Below are 26,421 nucleotides of genomic sequence, written 5' to 3'. Positions count from 1 at the left end.
TTCCAGCTTATTTTATACACAAGAATCAAAGGAAAAGACCTCAGGAAGGTGCATGAAATCCATTGGTGGTAGATTAAAGGAGGGGGAAGAAAGCAAAGCAGGGAAATCTCTAGGATTGGATAAAAGACAAAATGGAGAAACACTTCCTTTACATTGGTGGATACAGGATACTTAATAATTAACATTTACAGCATATAGAGATGATATGTCAGGAACAAGATAACAATGAGGCGTTCTTTGCTCTGGTGCCCGAGGTAGTGGCTTCAAAGGGGTAGGAAAAGAAAATTACTCTGACATTTCAAAGGTATGTTATCCTACATGCATAAGAATAGTAGACAGAGCTCACTTAAGGTAAAGGTTTACCTTTGCTAAGGAAGCTATAGGCCTGGAATATGACTACCTACTGTAACTTACCCAGTTAGGAATTTGTGATCAGACCATCCTGTGTGGTTGTTCTTGGTCCCTGAGCCTGCCAGGCCTGCCATGTGCCACCACCACCACCACCCTGAGCTTGAGAGGTTTAATGCATTAGCCCCTTTTTCATTCACAGATGTATACTTTGAAAGGTATATAAATTCAGCATAAAAAAATATATATTGCCGTGCCATATTAAAAGAACATTTTAAAAAAGGACATTAAAGACCCTGAAATTAAACTATTAGCCTCATGACCACCTGGTTTGAATTGATTGATCTTACCTGATGGTTTGTATATACAATATTAGAATGTGTTTGGAAAAGTGAGGAAACTTGGGAATGAGAGAATCAAAGAAAATAACCGTAAAAGATAGGTTAACATAAAAATACCATAATATCTGATTTATTGACAAATAATATTAAACCAAGGTTACCTGGCTTTCTGAAAAGTTGGCAGATTTTTTTAAAACTTTAATAATAATAATAATAGTTCCTTTGATGTGTTAGTAAATATTATGATTTTGTACCTAGATAAAATCTAGCACATTCACTCTTCAACTTTTTTTAATGCTATTTTAGGGGTCTTCAAGCTCTACTTACCCCTGTTCTTGCAAACATCCTTGAGGCTGATCAGGAAAAGTGTTGGGGTTTTGACCAGTTTTTTGCAGAAACTAGCGATATACTTCACCGAACGATAATTCATGTTTTTTCGCTACAACAGATGACAGCTCATAAGATTTATATTCATAGTTATAATACGTAAGTACCTCTTTATAGTTTCTTCCTATATAATAATGTTGTGTTATATAATTATCTTCACAAATTAGGAGAGGAATAGAAAAAATACCTCAGCTTCACTAGGGCACCACTTCTCACTTAGAGAATAACATTTAAGTGCTTAGTAAATTCTTTCTTATCTTTGGAATAAAAGAATTCATTTTCTAATTTTCTAAGATTTACAGATAAATTAGCTTGGTCTTAAACTGCAAGTTTTACAAGATTATTTTGTTTCTTTGCCTTCTCTCAAATTACATAATCCCATAACCATAAATAGCATCTACTAATAAATAGGCCACGTTTCATTAAAAGTACTGTCCTGTCATATAAGAAATATGAAAGCATATGTCTTAAATATAGTTAGTGTAGTCATTGTCTGCATATGTGGCAAAAAATCCTTTTTGGATGCTGGAGAAATACCATTTGTTTTACCTAAACAAAAACACATCCATGTCATAAAAAACCTACCTATGTGATAAAACTGCATATAAGTAAATACACATACACTTACATGTAACACTGGGGAAATCTGAGTAAGATAGGTGGATCAGTATCAACGGTATCAACATTCTGTTTGTGATATTATACTATATTTTATGCAAGATATTACCATTGGGGGAATATAGCATCTCTCTGTATTATTTCTTTCAACTGCATAAAATCACCAATGATCTCAAAATAATTTTAAGTGAAGGGAAGAAAACATTACACCCGTTCTATTATATGCCTTAGATTTTGTTCTGACAGGACTCAAATAGCTGTTTTGACATCTCATAAAACTTAAAAAGAGACTTCTACTGGTAATTTAAAGAATAACTTTAATTAGATAAAATATTTTAGGTACTAATATCTATGTCTAATATATAAACATTAAATATAATAAAATAATATTAATATAACATTAGATTAAAATATAATATGCATCTTTATTTTGGTACTTAATAATCTGAATAAATAGGTATTGGCCACTATTTCATTTTAAAAATCTATTTGAACAAAAAATGCTTAACCAAGCCTGAGCCAAATCTTAGCAGAGGCTTGTGGGGGAGACAAATCACAACATTGCTGCTGAAACGTTTCTTTGATTTCATAGATCTATTTAGGGAGAATCTACCTTTTCCCCCCCAAGCATAATTTTGAAAATACCTGATTTTATCAATTGATTTAACAAACATTATATAGTCAGGTTGTAAGTACTATTCTCAGTTCTTTACATATTTAAGTCATTTAGTCCTCACAACAAATCTGTGAGGTGTGGGTCCTATTACTCCCATTTTACACCTTAGGAAACTTAGCGCAGAGGAGTTAAGTAACTAAAAGTAATTCCTCAAATAAATGGAAGAACTGGAATTCAAACTCAGCCTGATTTCAGAGTTGGTGCTCGTTAGCTCTCTGCTATGTTGGCTCCCCATTATTAAATATTAAGAACCCTGTATATTGCATATATCCAGTATAGGTATGCAAACAGAAATATTTTAGAATTGATTGCTGTATAGACAGTTTAGGTGGAATTTTCAGTTTAACAGATTTTGTAGTATCCACATAAACAAAGCAGGGTCTCTGTGGACTGGTCTTGATCTGAAGTACCACTTAGAAATGGATATTGTGCTCAGTCATTAAAAAAAAAGTCTTCACCTCTCTTCTTATCCTGATATGTTGTCTTTTTGGATTTTTCTAACACAGTGCTACTGTATTTCATGAACTGGTGTATAAACAAACCAAAATTATTTCTGCAAATCAGGAACTTATATATGAAGGACGACGCTTAGTTCTAGAACCTGGAAGACTAGTACAGCATTTCCCTAAAACTACTGAGGAAAATCCTATCTTTGTACTGAGCCGGGAACCTCTGAGTACCATAGGATTGATATATGAAAAAAGTAAGCTGGAATTTTCCTTGTTCTTACTAGCCATTAAAAAACAAAACAAAAAAAAACCTGTAAAAATGATATTATCTTCATAAAGTTGATTGATGATGACATTAATGTAGACCTTTCATAAACATTAAAATTTTGTAAATTAGTTGAACAAAACTAGTGAAATTTAAAAGCTGTGTAGGTAAAACAATTTGACATTAAATATTTTGTTTCATCAAGTGGTAAAATAGTTTGTCATATATGTTTCACTGTAGCTGTCTGCTTTCATTATTTTACTCATATTCCAAATGATCTTTTGTATCATAAATTTCAGCAAATACTTATTGAGGCAAGGTGAGTAGGACACTTTGCCAGGCTTTGGAGTCTAAGAAAAATTAGATCTGAATTTTGGAGTCTTTTAAATTATTAACTTTAGGAAAAAGTAAGCTACCCCGATTTTTACATTTCTGTTTGGATTTTGGGATTTGATTTCAGTTTAAATAGAAGCATTGAGCTGGTTATGTTGGAATATATTTAAGAAAAAATGAAATTTCTTAGAAATTTGTAGGTAATTTGTTATGGGATGAGCATTATTGTTTCAAGTGTTTGTTGTTGTCGTTTTAAATATGTTTTTATTGATTTTTTTTATTGGGAGAGAGGAAGGGCGAGGGAGAGAGAGAGAAACATTGGTCGACTGCCTCCTGCACACCCCTACCAGGGGATCGAGCTGAAACCCGGGCATGTGCCCTGACTGGGAGTCAAACCTGTGACCTCTTGGTGCATGGGACCACGCTCCAACCAACCGAGCCGCCTGACCAGGGCTGTTTTTTAACCAGGAAAAAAACATTACAGAGTTTTGTCACTGTTTAATTTAATTTAAAGGTTAATGTTGAAATTAGAGGTTACTATATAAAGGATACAATAATTTATTTAAAATTTTCTATTTCTGATTTTAACTATTTTTCTTAATATTACAGTTTCCCTCCCTAAAGTACATCCACGTTATGATTTAGATGGAGATGCTAGCATGGCTAAGGTTAGTATTTAATTAAATTACTATGTAAACATCTGAGTTCAAATTATCAGTAGTGGAAGCAATAAAATATATCTTTATATGTGCCTATTTGATTTAGAAAATTATTCACTTGTTATCCATTGCAAATTATTTTGTGTTCTTTCTTTTTGACTTTATATCCTTTTTTGAATTTATAAGAAACTTTCTCCATGGAGGCAGTGCGTGTCTAACATGGTCATGTTAAGGATGAAATGTTTATTGCAGTTATATCTGTCCTTAGCTTTTAGAAATTGGTAGTTGTGTTTTTAATTAACCTGATAAAAATACATGTTTGAAAAGTGTTTATATCCAAGTTTTTCTTACTCTGTACTATAATTAGCTCCAAATAGTGACATTTTGCATTTCTTCATTAGGCAATAACGGGAATTGTGTGTTATGCCTGTAGAATTGCCAGTACCTTGCTACTTTATCAGGAATTAATGCGAAAGGGAATACGATGGTTGATGTAAGTAATAAGTTGAAATTTAAAAATTGATCTTCACATAGATCTCATTAAATAACTGGTAACCAGCCCATCATCTCGTCAGACCAGGTAGGGTCAGGTGCTTGATTTTTATTATAATACTTTGTTTCACATTTAGTTTATAAAACATTTAGCAGCTATTTTTTTTATTTGATTTTTACAGTAACAGTGTGAAATAGGATAATATCTGAATTTGAAAACTTACACCACACTCAACGATGTCATGGCAAATGAATTCCTTTTCCTAGGACCTTAACTTGGCTGTCATTTCACTATCTTGGAAGACTTAGTCTTTGTTGTAAATCCAGTACAACCTGTACTTCTTTCCAGGGTTTATGTCCTCAAAATCGACCTCCATTTCCTGCCTTTTTCCTAAATAAAGTATACACTCAACATTTTTAAAAAACAGCATTATTGAGATATAATTCACATACTATAAAATTTACCCATTTTTTTTAAATGTGCAATTCAATGATTTTTAGTACATTCACAGAGTTGTGCCGTCATCACCACTAATTTTAGAATATTTTTATCAACCCAAAAAGAAACCCTGCACCCATTCACTCCCCATTTTTGCTATAACCTCCTATCCCTAGGCGACCACTAATATACTTTCTGTTGCTATAGATTTGCCTATTCTAGACATTTTATATAAATGAAAGCATACATTGTGAGCACACACTCACCCTGACAAGCAATTTAAAAGCAATTTTTTTTACTAAGTCATTTAATATAGTTATTCTAGGTCAGAATATTGATCATCTAGTTCAGCATGCTCTCCCTAAAATTGACCCTAAGAAATGTTTTGAAAATAGGATTTGACCTTTTTTTTAACTTTTCATGATTTGTAGGTGTCTCCTTTGCTTCTGATAGAAATGGAGAATAAATGGTCTCTATTAAGAGTTATAATGAGTTTTATACAACATTATTTGAAGCTTCTGAATTTTGTACACCCACAGTAATGGCCTCATGTTCTCTGGGCTCATAGTGCTCTTCAGCTTTAATGGTTGTGACAGCTTCTGTGTGCCTACTTCACACCTAGCCTTCCCTTCTTGCAAAAGCATGTCATTCCTGTTCTGCTGCTGCTTCTAAGGAGGAAAAGGAATTGGGCTCTTTTTCCCCATCTCACCTTTATGTTAAAGCCATAAATGAATGCTTGTAATATATTTTTATATGTTCACATATCTAGTTAATAAGCCTATGCTTTTCTCTTTCCATTAAGAAGCTTCTTTACTTTTACTAAATAGTTTCTGGAGAAATCTAAGTGTTGACTCCATTTATTTTTACAGTACTGTTACTAACAGCTCTTGTTTTCTCTAGCTGTTGTTACCCACCCCAATCACTGCTCCACGAAGCTTTCGAGCTTTTCGTTTATTAAGTAGTTTTTAATATAGACCAGTATTGGTAAATTTCTTTTTCACTTAGTAAATGTTTTACACTTTTTGGGCCACATAAGGTCTCTTTGTTTTTATTTTGTTTTTACAACCTTTAAAGATGTAAATACCATTCTTAGCAAAAACAAGCATCAGGTCTTAGTTTGTTGACCCTTACATAAACCAAAAGCCCTTCAAATATATTATTTACTATACCATGCTGCTTCTTCAGAGATGGTATTGATTTAAAGTAGAAATTGCGCAGCAGTCTACCATAAGTAGTGAAAATTCTGGCAGTATAAAATGTAATGCTATTCAGCTTGTTTCTGTTATTGTAGATTAGTTTTTATTTTTATTTTTTATTTTAAATGTATTAATGCTTCAGATTTCTGCATTGTTAATCTAATATGTAGTAATGGTTTATGCCCTAGTTGTGTATTAAGACTCAAAGAGATGTTTTTAATAATACTCAGAGATGTTTTTAATAATAAAAAGTGGATTGGCTTTCATAATATATCAAGACTGTTAAGAAATTTGAACAGAAGGATAACAGTGTAATTAGCAGTAGACAAGAGAAAACAAATAATTCCTTAGATATACTAACGAGAATGTTATTTTTTTTTTTAGAGAATTAGTTAAAGATGATTATAATGAAACTGTTCACAAAAAGACAGAAGTTGTGATCACATTGGAATTCTGCCTCAGAAACATTCAAAAAACTGTGAAAGTGTGAGTAGGTGACTTCCTTAACTAATAGTTGTTAAAATGTTAAATATTTTTACATTTCTGTTTAGTTTGTTTAGTTATCCTTGACACATATACCATGCTATGCAAGTGTTTGTATTAAGGCACCACCTTAGTTTAAGTTACTTCCTCACAAAGGCAGAAAAACATCCATTTTTCTCAGTAAAAAATGAACACCATCTCTTTTGTAGCATTTCTCCTTCCCTTTGCAAAGGAAAAGGTAGTCTGAGCTTGAAACATCTCATTTTATACCTTGCAATGCAGATACTATGAATAGGAAAATAAAAAAACCTGTAATCAACAAAGGAAGTAGGAAGAGGTATTCTAGAACTGTAGTTTGGTAATATTTTTAGAATTTGGGGATTACTTCTCGTTTGTTTATTAACCCTGAGAATGTCTTTTGAAATAGAATATTTTAAACTGCTCTCTTCCTAGGCTATACTATTTGTACTGCATGGGAAATGTAATTAATGAAATTAGGATTTACTATTGACCACAATTAATTCTGAAATCTAGTATTTTGACTATTATCCTGGCATAAGATTATTTGAAATTAAGTTGTCTTTTATATTTTATCTCTTAAGCTGCAAATTTATAAGTAGAAATACATAAAATTTCTTCTTTACAAAGACATCAAGTTTTTTTGGAATCTTTCACTTTATAGACTTTGCATTCAGTATTTTATTCTTAAATGATTATGATAATAAAAACTCAGAACATCTTTTTAAATCTATGTATTCATTATACTCATTTAATTTTTCCGTTCTTGTTTTTCACACAGATATGAAAAGTTGATGAAAACCAATCTAGAAGCAGCAGACTTAGATGAAATTTCGGACATACATACCAAATTGGTGAGAGTAAGTATTTACAAAATAATGACAATCATAGGCTCATAATCTATTTCTTTGCTGGCGGGAGTAGATCTAAACTTTCCCAGAGAAATGATGTACCTAAAGATCTCCAAAGAAAAGGTAACCTTTTCCTATTTTAGGAACTATTTACAATATTTAGATACCCTTACTGCCATGCAATTCTTACAATGTTACCAAATGCCTGCTTTGCTTTAAGCCCATTTCTCTCTCCCTTTCTCCCTGTTTCTCTTTAAAATCCATAATGCTCTTGTGTTGCTGCTATGGCAGTTAAAGCCATAAATGTAATTTAACTAGCAGAGTGCTTAAACTTGCTTAGAATTAGATGCAAGTTGGGAAAATATCAGATCTTTCCTAAAATAAAAAGTAAGGAAAGAAAGATTTGGGTTCCTAAAGGCAGTGAGTCATTTCTATACCTAAAAAAGAAATTAGGACAAAAGTCTCTATTCTGCTGAAAAATATAGTAGCATTTCAGGTAGTTTCTGAATCTCTTACTAAAATGTATTGTAAAAGAGCAGGGAATTATGTGTTGTGAGAGCTAATTACTAATTGCAGGTCTGCCCCTGTTTACCTAGCTATTCCTGCCTGCTGACTTAAGGAAGGCCTTTAATTCTTTGTATCCTTGTTTTCTTTCTTTACAATGTGCGGTTTCTTACCCTGTTTCAGCATTTGAAGTATTCTTTCATGAAGTGGATGCTAAAATTGAAAAAAAAGTCACCCAGTGTCTCTTTCCCTTTTCTCTTTTCCAGTTTAGACTGATTTTTAGTTGTTTTCTTTCGGTTTTACATCTAGAGCAGTGGTTTTCAAAATATGAGTCATGAATAGCTAGTAGGCTGTAAAAGTTTAGTGCAACGCAGTCAGCAGTATTTTTAAATGAAATGGAATAGAAAATGTCAGAATACATCACACATAATAAGGAAATCACTGTTCCATGAAACTTTCAGTTCCATTATATATACACATTTAAGGGATACTGGGTTAAACCAAAGTGAATGTCATAGTCAAAAAAGTTTTTTTAAATGTTGATATAGAATAAAGCAAAGTCAAAGAAATAGATGGTCTTCCCCAATATTTGTTTGTGTTTAAATATTGGCAGTTACATCATTGTGTTTTCTATTCCTCTTCTGCTTTTGTCTTAGAACTTTTATGGACACTTATTTCTAGTGCAAGCATCATTTGAGCACTTTGAATTGATATTGTATGTTTTCTTTAGGGAGCCTGAAGTGTTTCTCATTTTTGTGACATTTTTGTGAAGATTTAGGTTTCCTACGAGAATTAAAGCATAGATGATTAAATAGCTTAAGGTCACTGAGTCTTATGAAATTAGGGCTTTCACAGGCCAATTACTTTTTACTAGATTGCATTGTTTTTTCTCACACCCTGTTTATTTGTTGTGGTTCCTTTCCTAATGCAGACCTTAAAATTTTTTCCTACCGTAAAAAAAATGCTTTAAATAAAATGTATATGTAGAAATGATACCATACATTCTTCCCACCCAAAAAATAATAATCATTTTTTATTTATTTATCTTTATTACAGGTGTCCCATCCCCCCCCAATTGACCTCCTCCACCTCGCTCCCACCCCCTCTCCAGGCCTTCACCCCATTATTGACTATGGCCATGGGTTATTCATATAACTTCTTTGGGTAATCTCTTCCCACTCTTCACCCCCCTTCCCTCTTTCTTCTGAAATATGATTGTCTGTTGCATGCGTCAGTGTCTCTGGATCTATTTATTTCATCAGATTCTTTTGTTCATTAGCTTCTTCTTAAAGAAGACTCTTCAACATTTCCTGTAGTTCGGGTCTGGTAGTGATGAACTCCTTTAGCTTTTTCTTATCTGTGAAGTTCTTTATCTGACCTTCAGTTCTAAATGATAGCTTGCTGGGTAGAGTAATCTTGGTTGTAGTTCCCTGTTTTTCATTACTTTGAATATTTCTTGCCACTCCCTTCTGGCCTGCAAAGTTTCTGTTGAGAAATCAGCTGACAAGTCGTATGGGTGCTCCCTTGTAGGTAACTAACTGCTTTTCTCTTGCTGTTTTTAAGATTCTTTGTCTTTAACCTTTGGCATTTTAATGATGATGTGTCTTGCTGTGGGCCTCTTTGAGTTCCCCTTGTATGGGACCCTTTGTGCTTCCTGGACTTGTAAGTCTATTTCTTTCCCCAGGGAGGGGAAGTTTTCTGTCATTTTTTCAAATAGGTTTTCAATTTCTTGGTCTTTTTCTTCTCTTTCTGGTGCCCGAATAATACAAATGTTGGACCTCTTGAGGTCTTCCCAGAGGCTCCTTATACTATCTTCATATTTCTGGATTCTTTTTCCTTTTTGCTCTTCTGCTTGGGTGTTTTTTGTTTCCTCACGTTCCAAATTGCTGATTTGATTCTCAGTGTCCTCTACTTTACTATTGATTCCCTGTAAATTATTCTTCATTTCAGTTCCTGTAGCCTTCATTTCAAATTGGTACTTTATTATATCATTGATGGTCTCAGTTGTTTTCGTAATACTCTTACTAATATGCTTGAGCATCCTTATAACCATAATTCTGAACTTTGTATCTAGTAGCTTGCTTGGTTCTATTTCATTTAGTTCCTTTTCTAGAGATTTCTTCTGTTCTTCCCTTTGTGACATGTTTCTTTGCCTCCACATTTTGGCTGCTTCCAGGTGTTTGTTTCTATGTATTAGGTAGAGCTGCTATGTCTCCTGGAATTTGTAGAGTGGCTTGGTGTAGTAGGTGTCCTGTAGGGTCCAGTGGCTCAGCCTCCCCAGTCACCTGAGCTGGTCCTTCTAGATGCTCCCCTATTTGGGCTGTGTGCACTGTCCTGTTGTAGTTGAGCCTTGGTTGCTGTTGGCATCACTGGGAGGAATTGACCCCCATGCCAATCGGCTGTGAGGACCAGCTGCAACTACAGCCAAAGAGCTGCTGTGCAGGAGACACCCCTGTGGAGCAGGATTTACTTCAGTGGAGCTTTGGTGTTCACCAAGTGCGCCCCTTGAGTGTGTCACTCATGGATGTGGTAGGGTTGTAATCCAGTGTGGTCAAGTCTGACCACCAGGTACACTGTCTCTGGGGCCTCCCGGGAGGTGCAAAGTCAGCCTGTGCCAGTGCCTTGCCCAAGGCCACCCAGCATGAGCTACACAGCAAACCGTAGTTAGCTGTTACTTGTGCTGGGCTTGGTGTTTTCCAGGAGAGGCCCAGCTATGGACCAATGCAGGCTGCCACTATTGCCAAACCTGGGGCCGCTTATCAAGATGTATGGGGCACGCTGCTGCTTGTTTGAGAGATTTTAGGAACATCCTAAGCATAAGGCTCGAGAGGTCACTGCATAGAAAAGCCACTGGAAATGGCCTGGATGAGCTTGCAGGTGGGGAGGGGCAGAGCCTCCGGGAACCACCTGGGCAGGGCCAAAGGTGTGAGTCAAGTGCTGGAGATTCAAATATGGCCCCTGCCTGCCGGCTGTGTGCAGGGAGGGCTCGCCAAAGGAGCAATGGCCTCTGCCTGGGAGGAAGCTGCCCCTCTACCTCTCACCCCAATTTCAGGCAAGTCAGCTCCTCCCCAAATGTCCCAGATTCCTTTCAAGCTGCTGCCCGGCGCTGGGGCCCAGAGGGAGCGCATCTGAGTTAGTCCGTGCGCGGCCCTTTAAGGGGAAAGCCTGGGGCTCCGGCAGCCTCTGCTACCCTCAGCAACAGTCCCCGCTGGTTTTCACAGCCTGAAGTTGTGGGGATTTCTCTTCCTGGCCCTGGAGCCCTGGGCTGGGGGCGTGCTGTGGGGCTGGGACCCCTCACTCCTCCAGGAAACCTCCACCATTGAGATATCCCTCCCGGGTTTAAACTGCGGCACCGGGTGTGGGGCTCACGACTGCGTTTCCGAGATTCAGCCCCAGTCTGCCCACATCTCCGCCCCTCCTACTGGTCTAGATGCTTTTTCAATTCCCTGGTTGTAGGGCTTCTGTTCAGCTAGATTTCAGGAGGTTCTCAGTGATGGATGTTCATATTTTAGTTGTAATTTTGATGTGGTTGTGGGAAGTGGCGGGTACAGATGTTACCTACGCCACCATCTTCCAAAAAAATAATTAAAAGTTCTGTTCAGTGTCCTGTAGCAGTGGTTCTTAGAGTAGTTCCTGGACCAACAGCCTCAGCCTCACATGGGAACTTGTTAGAAGGGCACATTTTGGGGCCCCACCTATTATATCAGAAACTGTAATGGTAAGGCCCAGGAATCCATGTTTGGGTTTTTTGAGGTTTTTTAATTTTAAATAATTTTTTATTTTTCAATTACAGTTGACATATAATAATATATTAGTTTCAAGTGTACAACCCAGTGATTAGGCATTATATAACTTACTAAGTGATCATTCCAATATATTTTGTACCCATCTGACATCATATATAGTTAATACAGTATTATTGACTACACTCCCTATGCTATACTTTACATCCCTGTAACTATTCTGTAACTACCAATTTGTACTTCTAAATCCCTTCATCATTTTTTCCTATCCCCCTAACCCCTCTTCAGTCTCGCAACCGTCAAAATGTTCACCATATTTATGAATCTGTTCTGCTTTTTTTATTTTGTTTTTTTAGATTCATTTAATAAATATGTATTTATTGCCATTTCATATTTTTTATTCTTTTTTATCCCCCTTAAAAAAGAACGTTTAACGTTTCATTTAATACTGGCTTGGTGGCAATGAACTCCTTTAGGTTTTTCTTGTCTGGGAAACTCTTTATATGTCCTTCAATTCTAAGTGATAGCTTTGCTGGGTAGAGTAACCTTGGTTATAGGTCCTTGCTTTTTCATCACTTTGAATATTTCTTGCCATTCTCTTCTGGTCTGAAAAGTTTCTGTTGGGAAATCAGCTGACAGTCTTATGGAAGCTTCCTTGTAGGTAACTAACTGCTTCTCTCTTATTGCTTTTAAGACTCTCTCCTTGTCTTTAAACTTTTGCATTTTTATTATGCTGTGTCTTGGTATGAGCCTCTGAGTTCATCTTGTTTGGGACTCTCTGCACTTCCTGGACCTATATGTCTTATTTCCTTCACCGGGTTAGGGAAGGTTTTCATTATTATTTTTTTGTACAGGTTTTCAATTTCTTGCGCTCTCTCTTCTCCTTCTGGCAGTCCCATGATGAAAATGGTGGTGTGCCTGAAGTTGTCCCAGAGGCTCCTTATACTGTCCTCATTTCTTTGTCTTTTTTCTTTTTGCTGTCCTAATTGGGGGTGTTTTCTGCTTTCGTAACTTCTGAATCTCTTCTGATTGGATCCTCTGCTTCATCTACTCTGCTGTTGATTCCCTGTAATGTTTTCTTCGTTATAGTTAATTTAGTCTTCATTTCTGACTGGTTCTTTTTTGTTTTTTAGTTACATTTTTATGTTTCCTATCTCTTTGTTGAAGTTCTTCCTAAGTTCATTGAGCATCCTTATAATCAGTATTTTAAACTCTGCATCTAGTAGGTTGCTTTTCTCCATTTTGTTTGATTCTTTTTCAGGGGTTTTCTTCTATTCCTTCGTTTGGGACAAATTTGTCTCCTCATTTTGGCAGCCATCCTGTGTTTTTTCCTATGTATTAGGCAGAGCTGCCACATCCTCCTGGATTGGTAGAGTGGCCTGTATACTAGGTGTCCTGTAGGGTCCAGGGGCACAGCCTCCCTGTTCACCTGAGCTGGGAACTCTAGGTGCACACCCCTTCCCCACTGTTGACTATGTATACCCTCCTGTTGTAGTTGAACCTTGATTGCTATTGGCACATCAATGGGAGGGATTTACCCCTAGGCTGACTGGCTACAAGAACTGGCTGCTACCATTGTGGAGGATCAGCTGTGCAGGGGCCCACTCCATAGAGAAGGACTTACTTCAGCAGGTCTTTCGTGCCTGCTGATTATGTCAATTTTGGAGGCAGTTGGGTGATGCTTCGACGTGGTCTGAAGCTTTCTACCAGGTGTGCTGGCTCTGGGGCCTCCCAGGAGGTGTATGTTCTGCCCAGGGTCACCCAGCATGAGTTACAAAGCAATCTGCAAATGGCTTCTACTTGTGCTGGGCTTGGAGGTGCTCAGGAGAGGCCAAGCTGTGAACCAAGGCTGGCTGCTGCTAGTTCTGGGCCTGAGGCCACTTAGCATGGGGTATGGGGCATGCTGAGGCCAGATGCTGCTTGTTTGAGAGATTTTAGGAAAGTCTGAATGATGAGCCAAAACAGGCCGTTTGTATGGAAAAGCCACTGGTGGCTTGGGTGAGGCTGCAAGTTGGGTAGGGTATCTTGGAATCTCCGGGGCAGGGTGAACAGTGTTAGCTAGGTTGATGGAGACTCTGATATGGCGCCTGCCTGCTGGCTCTGGTGGGGGGGGGGGGGGGGGCTGGGGAAGGCACTCAGAAAAGGAACAATAGCCCCTGCCAGCACTTCTGTCTGGGAGAAAACTGCTTCTCCAGCTCTCGTCCTGATGCCAGACAATTCAGTTCCTCCCACTATGTCCCTGTTGCCTTTGGAGTTCAGAGGGAGTGAGTCTGAGCAAGTCTGTGTATGGGCCCTTTAAAAGGGCCTGGGACTCCAGCAGCCCTCCATCTCACTCAGCCACAATCCCCACTAGATTTTACAGCCAGAGGTTATGGGACTTCTCTTCCCAGCAGTGGAGTACTGGGCTGGGGGACCTGGTGTGGGGCTGGGACCCCTTGCTCTTCAGGGGAGACCTCCACAGCTGAGATATCCCTCTTGATTTTTATCTGTCACACGTGGATGTGGGACCAGCTTGTTCTGTGTCTCCACTCCTACCAGTCTTGATGTGACTTCTTTAATTCCATAGTTGTAGGACTTCCATTCAGCCAAATTTCAGGTGGTTCTGGATGATGGTTGCTCTGTAGTTTAGTTGTAATTTTGATGTGGTTGTGGGAGGATTTGAATACCATTTACCTACACGATCTTGACTGAAAGCCCCAGCAATCCATGTTTCAACAAGCCCTCCAGAAAATTTGGATGCTGCTAAAGTTTCATAACCACTGTTTTAGCGGTCTCTTTTTATATATATTATTAAATAAATGATTATTACCCTGTGAGCAGACAATTGTTATTTTTATTTTTTGTATAACATTATTAAAAAGCAGTTTCTGGTTTTGTGTGGGTTTTTTTTTTTTGGGGGGGGTAACATTATTTTATAGACATAATATTGCAGCCAATGGGTTTATTAACATTTTTACTTATCTCCCTATTGTTGGTCCTTCAGGTTGCTTGCCATTTTCACACTTCTGTGTAATGCTATAAAAAAACAAAAATAACTGTATCTATAAACTATTTTCCATATTTTGGAAGTATAAGATACTTAACACATGTTCTTAACATATTCTTAACATTAATGTTAAAGAAGGCATAAAGCATGGAAAGCAAGAGATATATATTTGACCATAAAACTTAAGATTTCTGTATGTTAAAAAAAAATGTTAAAAAACTCTCTGGCCGGCGTTGCTTAGCACGTGAGCATCGACCTTGATCCAGGAGATCGTGGTTCGATTCCCAGTCAGAGCACATGACTGGGTTGCAGGCTCGATCCCCAGCAGGAAATGTGCAGGAGGCAGCCAATCAATGATTCTCTCATCTTTGATGTTTCTATCTCTCCCTCTCCCTTCCTCTCTCTGAAATCAAGAAAGACATTTTTAAAAAAAGTTAAAAAGCAAATTTAGAAAATGTGATAAAGGTGTTTTTTTTATAAAAATAGTTCATTCAAATCGATAAGGAAAACATTGAATCTACAGTAAAGAGACAAAGAACATTTAGAAATGATTAAAAAATCAGTAAACTAATGAAACTCTTGGGAAAAAATTTTCACAATAGTAATAAAAAATTGTATTATAATGATAGGAAGGTGTACTATTTTTGTCTTTCATATTAGCAAGGCTTAGTCAGAGTTTCTGATTCAACAGATGGGGCCCCGAAGTGTCTGTTTGTAACATGTTTCTGTGTGAGGCTGAGGCTACTGGTCCCGTGTTGACAAGAAGTGTAGTAAAAAAGGCACAATTGTTTGTTGCTAGTGGCAGTGTAAACCACCACTTAAAACTTTATTTGAAAAGCAGTAGTATGTATCAGAACCCTTAAAATATTTAGATATTTTTATTCTTTAAATCTGGCCTTTATCCTTTCCATTTTTTTTAATCCTCACCTGAGGATATTTTTTTCCATTGCTTTTCAGAGAGAGTGGAAGGGGGGGGGGGAGAGAGAGAGAGAGAGAGAGAGAGAGAGAAAGAAACACCGATGTGAGAGAGACATATTGATTGGTTGCCTCCTGCATGTGCCCCAGCTGGTGCCAGGGATTGAGCCTGCAACCGAGGTACATGCCCTTGGCTTGAATAGAACCCAGGACCCTTCAGTCTGCAGGCTGGTGCTCTAGCCACTGAGCCGGACTTCCTAGGGCCCTTACCCTTTCTTTAAAGGTTTTACAAATGCTTTGTTCTATGGCAGATAAGTTGATAAATTTACTAAGCTTAAAATGAACAGGATCTTAAGATTTCATTTTCTGTTTTTAAAAGGAATTACCTACCTACATTTTATCTTTGGGGCTATGCTGTGGGATAGAGTATTTGCCATATTTTACCGAAGCTTGAATGACTAAAAGTATTTGTATGTTCTGACTTTGAGTTGAAGTAATCTATAAAAGAAATATGATTCAAACTTTAGACTCCATTGGCACTGTGATGATCATTTCTGACTTTCAGTAATCTGGATCTGAACCCATTGCTTTTGTTTTAGCTTTCCAGTTCTCGGGGAACAATAGAAACCAGTCTTCAGGATATCGAAAGCAAATTATCTCCAGGTGGATTGGTGTCAGATACATGGGCCCATCAAGAAGGCATTCATCCAAAAGATAGACAGTAGGTTATAACTTTATTGGTAGTTTCTACTCTTATTAAATGTCTTTTTTCACATTGACTCAGTTAATTTATTTGAGTTTTTCTTCCTTAAATAGTGTAGAAAAGCTACAAGTCCTGTTAAATTGCATCACAGAGATTTACTATCAGTTCAAAAAAGACAAAGCAGAACGTAGTAAGTAAAATTTGCCATTTGTTAATCTAATGAAATCTGCTCTGCTAGTTGTAAGGGTGGCTGCTTAAGTTATTTTTCAGAGATTTGATTATGTCATGAAAGAGGGTGAATGTACTAAAAATTGCTTTTAAAACCAACCCTTTGAATATTTTAAATCAGGGGTCATGAACTTCACAGCCTCTAGAGGCCAGGCATAACAGGAATGAAATTGGCCAGTGGAGACTGAGAACTGGAGAGGAGAGACCCCCATCTAAAGGGGAGAGTCACTATTCAGATTCACCTGATTTGTTGCCCAGTCTTGCTATATCTCAAGAAGAGCTAGAAAAACAGGTTTTATTGGAAATATTCTGATTTTAAATGTTGGCAGTTAATTTTTCTTTTTAGTGTTAACACTACAGACCAAATGAAAGCATTTGTGGGCTATTTCTAACCCATGGGTCACAAGTTGGTGACATCTGCTTTAAACTCTTAGACTTTTTGAAGTAATCTCAAAAGAAAAAAATACTATGTGTGATTTTATGATTGTACATTTACAAAAGTAATATATTTTTTTACTTTTAGGACTAGCTTATAATGAAGAACAAATCCACAAATTTGACAAGTAAGTGTCCAGATCATATTTAATCATTGTTTTCAGTTGTGTTATTAATGCTATTCTTCTTAAAGTTTAAATTAATTACAATTCAAAATACATTTTAATATCGGCTTTACACAAGTATTACTCTGTGTGCACATGTTTGAGGCCCACTTAATAGCTCCTGGTTGAGAGGCTACTGAGGTGGGAAAATGAGGGACATTCTTCTGCCTCATGTGCTTCTATTGCAGAAGGGCGGGTAGTAGAGAACATAGGCGGGGACAGACTTGACTACCTTCTTAACCTTAATTCAATAAAAATATGTTTTACTATTCTCCCTTCTTATTCTCCTCTTGCTGCTATTATGTCTGTCTTAGAAATCTTTGGCCTTCTGTAAATATTCCAAAGTCACAACTATCATTACAGGAAACAAATTTATGTATTTGAAATTTTTTAAATATTAGAAATAGAAACAGTGACATTGGTTTAAGCCCATGATTATTTCTAAATTCCAGGCAGAAACTGTATTACCATGCAACAAAAGCTATGACCCACTTCACAGATGAATGTGTTAAAAAGTACGAGACATTTTTGGATAAGTCAGAAGAATGGATGAGGTAGGTAAACTGTTTGGGGGGTAAGTAGTGGTTGATTCTACGATACACATTTTAATGTATATTGTATATTTTAAGTAAGAAAAATATTTCATTAGATTGCTTATTAATCAGTTCTTTTTGGTTTTCAGAAAGATGCTTCATCTTAGGAAACAGTTGTTATCCCTAACTAATCAGTGTTTTGATATTCAAGAGGAAGTATCAAAGTATCAAGACTATACTAATGAGGTACAGCTATCAAAGTAGGAGAAAAACACTCTTTTTCCTATTAGGAAAAATTGAAATAAAATTCTTTTCAGTTTATATTTGATTATGATTGAGAAGGGAGAAATAGGGCATAATATACATGCATCAGTTCTACTTGCCCCTTTGTGGGATATATATATATATATATATATATATATATATTTTTTTTAATTCTCACCTGGAGGATAATTTTTTCCATTGCTTTTCAGAGAAAGTGGAAGGGGGGGGGAGGGGAGAGAAACAAACACATTGATTGGTTGCCTCCCTCACGCACCTGACACAGGCCGGGGATTGAGCCTGCAACTGAGGCACATGCCCTTGGCCGAAATCAAACCCGGGGCCCTTCAGTCCTTGGGCCAACGCTCTAACCACTGAGCAACACCAGCTAGGGCTATATATTTTTTTAATCCTCACCCGAGGGTATGTTTTTATTGATCTTTAGACAGAGAGAGAGAGAGAAAATATCAACATGAGAGAGAAGCATTGATCCGTTGCCTCCCGTAGGCACCCTGACCAGGGAGCAAATCTACAACCAACTGAGCCACCTGGCCAGGGCTGTGGTATATATTTTGAGCCAAGTTTTAAGAACTTAGATGTTTTACAGTTGAAAACATCTGAAAGACTATTATTTTATCATCCTTAATAAAAGATTTTTTTGAAGTGTTGATTTAAGTATTATATCGGTGATGGTTTTGAAATTAAAACATAAAGCTATAAAGGGCTTATTAAAACCTATAACATTTAATCTAAGATCTGTAGTAAGTACTTTGTTCTGTGATTAATGTGGGATCTTTTGATGTTCTAGTTACAAGAAACTTTGCCTCAGAAAATGCTTGCAGCCTCCAGTGGAATCAAACATGCCATGGCCCCAATTTATCCATGTTCTAACACATTAGTAGAAATGACCCTTGGGTAAGAAATGTATTATTTGGTAACTGTGATGTTTCCATTTGTTTTTGTTTCAGTTTGTGAGCTTGATCTTTTATATTGAAATTTTTTGATACTTACAAATATGTTTGCAGATGTTATCTAGTGACTTAGTTCAAGTATAGAACTAAAACATAATATAAATACAATTCTAAAACATCTGCATACTTTTTTGAGCAGAGATGCTTATTTATCTTTATTTTGTATGTACAGCATGAAGAAATTAAAAGAAGAAATGGAAGGGGTGGTTAAAGAACTTGCTGAAAATAATCATATTTTAGAAAGGTAAGTTAATACAGATAGCATTCTACCCTGTCATTTTATATGCAGTCAAGTACATATGTGCCTATACTTATATGTCTCTGTTTTCTGATATCGATAGATTAGGCAGTAGGAAAGGGATATAAAATCAGACCCCTTTTATTGTGGCTTCCATGATGCCTTTTAATTTGTTTGGGGTTGTTTGGATAAAGACAAGTCAACTCTGACTGATTCCATTTTATATAAGCACAGTTAATAGAATTATTTATTTGCTTATTTGAATCAGTTTGTGGAAATGAAAATCTTTTGCACATTATTTTTTATAACATGTCATTAGAATTATAATTTTCAATTTTGGAATTGGAGTTGCTTATAAGATGCCAGCACCCTGATTGGTGCTGGGTAATTTGCAGAGCTCACTGCAAACCTCCCTGCAGGTGAGTGCCACCTGTAAATACAGTTTTTTGAGGGGTTTTCTTCTTATCTACAGAATCCTAATAAGTCGGGGAAAAAGAGAGTTGGAAAATGTCCAGAGCCAATAAAGCCACTTTGGGATGGCTGTTTCCTTGTCCCTCAAAGAAGTTAAATCATAATTGGCTCTCTAATGGAATATAGCCCTTCTCTTTCAAGCCCTCAGACGTCTCTCTGTGGGTTTTCTATTCCCTAAAATGCTAATAAAAATATTTCACTTATAGGATGTTTTGTTCACTTACAGGGCACTTCCACACTGCATCATGTCACTTAATGTGCTTTCTATACAGTAGCAGAGCAGATAGTCTCTTCATGTTCTACAAACGTTGAAATTCATACCCTGAGAAGATAAGCTGGAACTGCAACCCAGCCTCCTATCTCCTCCTAAAATATTTCCCTCACTCTACCTATCTGTAAGGCTTGGAAAGATTTGCTGTCAGGAAATCACATGATTTCTGAGCTATGTGCAGAAGTTATGAGACACTTCTATAGCATTGTTAAAATTTTTAATTAATTTAATGAATTATTTTAAAATTTTCAAACAATAAATACATAATTGTAAAAATTTGTAAATAAAATATTCCACCTGCCCTTTCCCATGCCACCACATCCCCACAGAAGTAATCACTATGAATAGTTTGTTGTATATGTGTGTTTTATAAGAATGGAATCGTTCTGTTCACATTGGTTTAGTCTTATTTTTTTCACTTGAGGCTATAATGTCAAAGGTACTTTTTAGAGTCCATACACATAGCTCTGTTTTTCTCATTTTCAACAGCTGTCTCATTTTCCAGTGTAAGGGTCCAACATAGCTACTTAATACATCCCTGTTTGTTGGGCATTTAAGTTGTTTCTGATTTTTCATAATTACAAACCATGCTTTAGTGAACATACTTGTATGTGTGTCTTCATTTACTTGTATAAGAATTTTTGAGGGATCAGTTTCCAGATGTGGAGTTGTTGGGTCAAAAGGCATGCACATTTAAGTTTGCATAGGTATTGTTAATTTGTTCTTTAAAGGTGTGTATGTTCTAGTCCCAAACAAAGAGTATGATTTTGTTAACACTGAATTTTACCAGTTTTTTAAGTGTTTGTCAGTTTAGTGAAAACTTTCTTTCTTGTTTTAATTCACTTTTTTTTGGTTAATGATGTCAGGCATCTTTTTATATGTTCATTCAGTTTTTTTTCTGTGTCTTGCCTATTAGGCTTTACATTTCTTATTGGTTTATAGCAACTACATAGTAATTTATCTTTTTATAGTATCCAATTTATAATTTCTTCACAACTTTAGCTAAATCCTAAATTTATCTTGTAAGGCTAAAAATCTGCAAGTAGAGGAGACTATTAAAATATACTTGAACAAACTTTTATATTGAATCACTTATCCTTATGGAATAAAATCCCCACTTCCTAAAACATGTTCCAGTAAGTAATTTCCTCCTGTGTTTTATTTGTAGGTTTTTTTCACAATATATGGTGATATAACATGGCATAATTATAACCTAAATGTTAAGTGACCACTTAAGGATTTGTGTCAGAACTAGCAGCAGAAGTCAGGTCTTGTGCAGTCTCAATGGGATTGTCACTGTCACTTCAGATTTCTTTCTGTCAAAAATCACTTACTATCATCCTTTCCAAATTAGTTTCCCCTCAATTTTCTGATCTTTTTCAGTGAGACAACCTTTTTCCTACTCCATTGAACATAAATTATTTTAGGCACTACTCCTCTTTACTCTCTTTCATCAAGTTTGGTAATCTTCCTTCAAAATGGAAATTTCCATATTTCATCTCATCAACCTCATCCAGTTCTCCTTTCCCTTCACATGTGAGCTGTGGTTATAGCACCACCTGTTTCCTTAACCCCAGGCACTTCTATCTGTCATGGGTATTACAGCCGAAGTAATTTTCCCAAATACTGGTCTTACCATGCCACTCCCTTGGCTCAAAAATGTCTGAACTCCTGTTATCTAAAAGGTCAAGTATAAATGCATACTTGAATTCAAAGAATGTAATAGTCCACCCCCAGCCTATTCATCCAACTTTATTTCCCACTACTCTCCCAAAGTAATAATCTGTGCTCACTTCGGCAGCACATATACCAAAATAACAGTCTGTTCTAGGAAGACTTCACTCCTCACTGTCCTTCAGTATGTCACACGTACTCTCAACTCCACATCTTTGCTTATAAATCCCACCGCACCAAAAAGAAATTATCAGTTCTTCCTAATGCTTCTGGATTACATCACTCCATTTTCTCTTAAGAAGTCTTCCTAAGCCACTGATTTGTATTTTTTCACATATTTATAATAATAATGCTGTGTTTCAGTAAGAAATAGAGCAACTCATAGTTGCTTAAACTCTTTAAAAATAACATTTATTCTTCTGAAAAGTATTCTATAGTCTACTTTAAAATGTTAGGGGCCAGGTGCCTTGTTAGCGCAGTAGGTAGCGCGTCAGTCTCATAAAATGTTAGGGGCCAAATAAATCCATCTTTTGAGATTGCCTTTTTTCTTCTGTTTTTAGGTTTGGCTCTTTAACTATGGATGGTGGCCTTCGCAATGTTGACTGTCTTTAGCTTTCTAAGAAGTCTGAGAAAAGTTTCAGTTTGCACAAGACAATAATGCCGAGGCATTAAAAAAAATGCCTTTATAGGTGGTCTCTTGTTTCTACAATTCAGTATTTGATGTGGTCATGTAAATATGTACAATATTGTAAATACATAAAAAATATATAAATTTTTGGCTGCTGTTGAGATGTAATTTTGCCTTTTAACATTTATAATTATATGAGGATATTTGACCTCAGTGAGCACTAGAAGAAAGCCATGACTGCTATGTTGAGATACTAATCTTCTACTTAAGGCTCAGTCCTGTATCTATGACTGTCTACTGGAAACATTGTTAAATGGAACCAAATTGGCTGGCATCCTTACAAATCAGAAGACTGATGTTGATACTTTTTTAAGTGGTAGAATGGAGAAGTGGCTTCTGTGGGTGGGGAGCAGAACCAAACCACTGTTTTAACAAGGATCACAATTTTTTTTAGAAGGATAAGTGGCATTATTTTATTTTACAAGATACTCAGATCCCAGTTATCCTCATATCTTTTTACTTTCAGATAAATTATTGAGCAAAAATTTTAAGTGATTTAATTATTAAAAACTATTCATTTTTATTTGGCCATGAATTTAACATTGCCATAAAAATTTTAGGATCATTTCAACTGTTTTAAGCTGTATATTTCTTCTTTAATTCTGCTTACTACTTCATGAAAAAATGTCAATAAATTTCTCAGTTTTAATGTAAAGAATTTGTATTTTTCTGTGTACAACAGTCTGAGAAACAAAGAGTTATCTTTTGAAAGAAGTAATATGGGTGGTGATGTAAATTAGTCTCAGACTATTGCATGTAGGGACAATTTTGTATCTCTTCTAAACCCACTGGTTCCATGTGTAGTAGAAGTTCTTTCATAAATTTATGCTGCACAAATCCAAAGGGGATATTCTCTGAAAAATCTACACAGAGTTTTAGACTAAAGGATTTTTGCTCAGCAAGAAATTATTTCGTCCAACAAGGATTTGTTTGGGTTTTGATTTCCAATGTATCAGATTATTGAAGTGCGATTATATACAACCTGTATGGCCATGATAAAGATACCATGCCCTAAAGAGTAAAGAAATTTTACTGTCATAAACATTGGAAAACTGAAAATGGATTAGGATTTTATTTGAAATCTCAAATTGATGCATTATTGTGGTGAGGAATTTTAAATATCTCGTATACACATTATAGAAATAAATGCATGGGTTGAATGACTTTACTCATATAAACAGTTATCCCCTGTCAAATACCTGTTTCTGAGAGTGTGTAGGGTGAAGGGGTGTTTAAGGCCTCTTGATTTTAATTTTCAATTTGATCATCTAACATGTATGCCTTTAATTGTATAGTTTAAATGGTTATATCTCTGAATATTAGATAAAATATTACTTAAACTATATGATAAGTTAATATTCACAGATTTTTTTATTTTCATGCCTCTAGAAAAGAACACCAATAAACCCTTGCAGTGGGGATTATATTTTTATAAATTGATATTAAGACTTACTGTTTTATTCCCCAGGTTAAAAATCTAAATTCAACTAATATCTTATTGGCTTTATTAATTTATGAATTGGGCAGCATCTCATCTAGCAAGCAGAGAGCTACTCTAAGGAGTAACACAAAATAGAAGCCTTTTGTAGAAAGGAGGGTGTGGCAAGAGAGTCATCAGCAAGGAAAAGTGAAAGGTTATGTGAGGATGTTAGAGTTCAGGGTGGTGACGGCTTCTCATTGGCTGAGCTGTGGTGCTTTCTATTGGCTGGGCTTGTTGCTGGGCACGGAGATAATCTTCCTTCTTCCCGTTTGAGGTCACTGATGAGTAGGAGGGTGTGAGAGCTCCCTCCTCAGGCCTTCCCCACTCCAGTTTTAGTTGAAGTTTTTTAAATTTTCACACCCAAACAGTAACATGGAAATCAAACCATTTTATTTCAATATTTTACCCTCAAAAATGCACCCTCATTTAAAACATCTCAAGTCAGTAAATACATGGTGATACCAGTGTGCTAACCTAATGTTCTAAATAATTAGCTTTAAAATAAGTTGCATCTCTAGTTTTCGTAGCATTTTCCCCCCAATATTGTAATATATTTCCAAAAGATAGGGATTAGTGGTATACAAATAGAAGTATTTGTGATTTAACTCAATATGAAAGATTATAGTTCTAAGAACAAGAAATAATCAAAAATGATACAAGTAAAGGTAAAGTATATGAAAATAAGAGAGTATTTTCAAGGAAATAAAGGAATTAGAGGATAGGGACGACATGAAAAATAATCCCATAATATCTTTTAAAGTTCTAGCTTCAATTTTTTGAAAAATTACCAAATACTATACACGTGGGTCATAGACCTCATTACACTGTGTCAAGCAGAGTGTCTCTTCTTAGGTATAATAGATTTTTCCTCGAAATATTTTCTTAAAAATATTATATCTTCTATGAAAATAAGACCCAAATATATGCTGTCTGCAAGAGAAACACCTCAAAACAAAAGACACAGGCTGAAAAGAAAAAAAAACTTGTGGAAGACTTTAAGGGAGAGAGTGACAGAAATAGTCATAGTAGGGGCCTTTAACACCCCACTGACTTTACTGGATCTACCAGCCAAAAAATCAAGAAAACAGTGACTCTAAATCACACACTAGATCAGATGGGTTTAATTGACATTTACAAAACATTTCACCCCAAAGATGTAGACTATACAATCTCCTCAGTGCACATGGGACATTCTCAAAGACAGACATGTTAGGCACATGTTAGGACAAAACAAGTCTCTACAAGCTCAAGAAGATTGAAATATCAAGCACCTTCTCGAACATTTACACCATGGAATACTATGCAGCCGTAAAAACGAAGGACCCCTTACCCTTCGAGACAACATGGTGAGACCTGGAGAGTATTATGCTAAGCGAAATGAGGCAGTCAGAGAAGGACAGGTGTCACATGATCTTACTCGTATGTGGAGTCTAATGAATAAAATAAACCAATGAACAAAATAGATCCAGAGACATGGAACAGACTGAGGGACCCCAGAGGGAAGGCAGGGGTGGGTGGGTCGGGAGTGATTAACCTAAGAACATACATGCATGTATGTATAACCTACAGACAGACAGTGTGGTGAAGGCCTGGGTGGGGGAGGTGCAGGGTAGAGGAGACAAATGGGGCGGAAAGGGGGACATTTGTAATACTTTCAACAATAAAAAATTAAAATTTTTAAAAAATAAAAATATATTAGTAAATTATCCAAAAAAACCCTACAGTAATACTGAATTTTTGTTTGTTTTTTAAGCAATGAACATCACTTTTTGTGACATTCTGTACTAGAAATAAGATGATGTTTTTTGGGATTAAGAAACGGACTATCACTAGGAATAAGCAATATCAACTGAAATGTCAAAAATTTATTCTTCCTTCAGAATTACAGCCACAATCAGAGCTAGTCTTTCCTGGTTTCACTCCACTCAGAAGTGCATTGTACTTTGTCTTTGAGGAAGTGCTACAGAAAGTTTACACTTACTCGGATTTTTAAAACTCAGAGGTTCTGGGGCAAACATTGTTGAAAAGAAAACATAAAACAGTCTTAACACTATTGTTTCAGCTGAGTTCACTACCTCACATTCCACTTTTAAGACCGAAGTATCTGAAAAAGTCTTACGCTTGTTTTATTTGGCCTTCCTCCCCACTTGTCACTTATAAAGAAGACTCCAAGTCCAAATTTCTTAGAAATACTAAAAATGGAATCAAACAGAAAACAAAAACATCTGCCTTGGAAATTAAAACTGGTAATATAATAATGTCCTTTGGGTGTTTTTAGAGTGTAAATCAGCTCTAAAGAGTGTAGCATGTGAAAGCAGAGCCCAAATGCTTACAGCAGGCAGTTTAGGGACTAAGCAAGCTGTGAATGCGTTTATTTCTTCTGACATAAACAGATGCTCAAGGACCAATTGTTAGACTTCGTTTCAGGGGTGATGATGAGAACCTCAGTCCCATTTGCACAGTAGGCAACTAAACACTGGTGCCTGCTGAAATAACATACAATAATGTTAAAGAACGGGCTGGATAAACATTCAGCAAAGGGTGCAAGACCAAAACAGGGCTCTGGGGGGGAAAAATCTTGTTCTTTCACAGGTTTCTTGA

General features: G+C 36.2%; 1 protein-coding gene across 1 annotated transcript in view; it reads left to right on the top strand.

Moving 5' to 3' along the window:
- Positions 1–22,591, top strand: part of TBK1 (TANK binding kinase 1) — a 49,338-nt gene extending 26,747 nt beyond the window's left edge. The window contains exons 8-21 of the mRNA XM_081127243.1: positions 996–1,175; positions 2,877–3,073; positions 4,027–4,085; positions 4,478–4,569; positions 6,588–6,689; positions 7,486–7,564; positions 16,303–16,424; positions 16,520–16,596; positions 17,158–17,197; positions 17,686–17,787; positions 17,916–18,012; positions 18,836–18,942; positions 19,171–19,242; positions 22,213–22,591. Coding sequence (XP_080983369.1) covers positions 996–1,175; positions 2,877–3,073; positions 4,027–4,085; positions 4,478–4,569; positions 6,588–6,689; positions 7,486–7,564; positions 16,303–16,424; positions 16,520–16,596; positions 17,158–17,197; positions 17,686–17,787; positions 17,916–18,012; positions 18,836–18,942; positions 19,171–19,242; positions 22,213–22,264 — 1,378 coding nt within the window. The 3' untranslated portion in view covers positions 22,265–22,591. The remainder of the gene's footprint in view (positions 1–995; positions 1,176–2,876; positions 3,074–4,026; positions 4,086–4,477; positions 4,570–6,587; positions 6,690–7,485; positions 7,565–16,302; positions 16,425–16,519; positions 16,597–17,157; positions 17,198–17,685; positions 17,788–17,915; positions 18,013–18,835; positions 18,943–19,170; positions 19,243–22,212) is intronic.
- The last annotated feature ends 3,830 nt before the right edge of the window (positions 22,592–26,421 follow it).

The sequence above is a fragment of the Miniopterus schreibersii genome (genome assembly GCF_964146895.1).
Source record: "Miniopterus schreibersii genome assembly, chromosome: 2".
Lineage (NCBI taxonomy): Eukaryota > Metazoa > Chordata > Mammalia > Chiroptera > Miniopteridae > Miniopterus > Miniopterus schreibersii.
The sequence above is the reverse complement of the archived record's forward strand: the minus strand, read 5'-3'. Positions and strand labels throughout refer to the sequence as shown.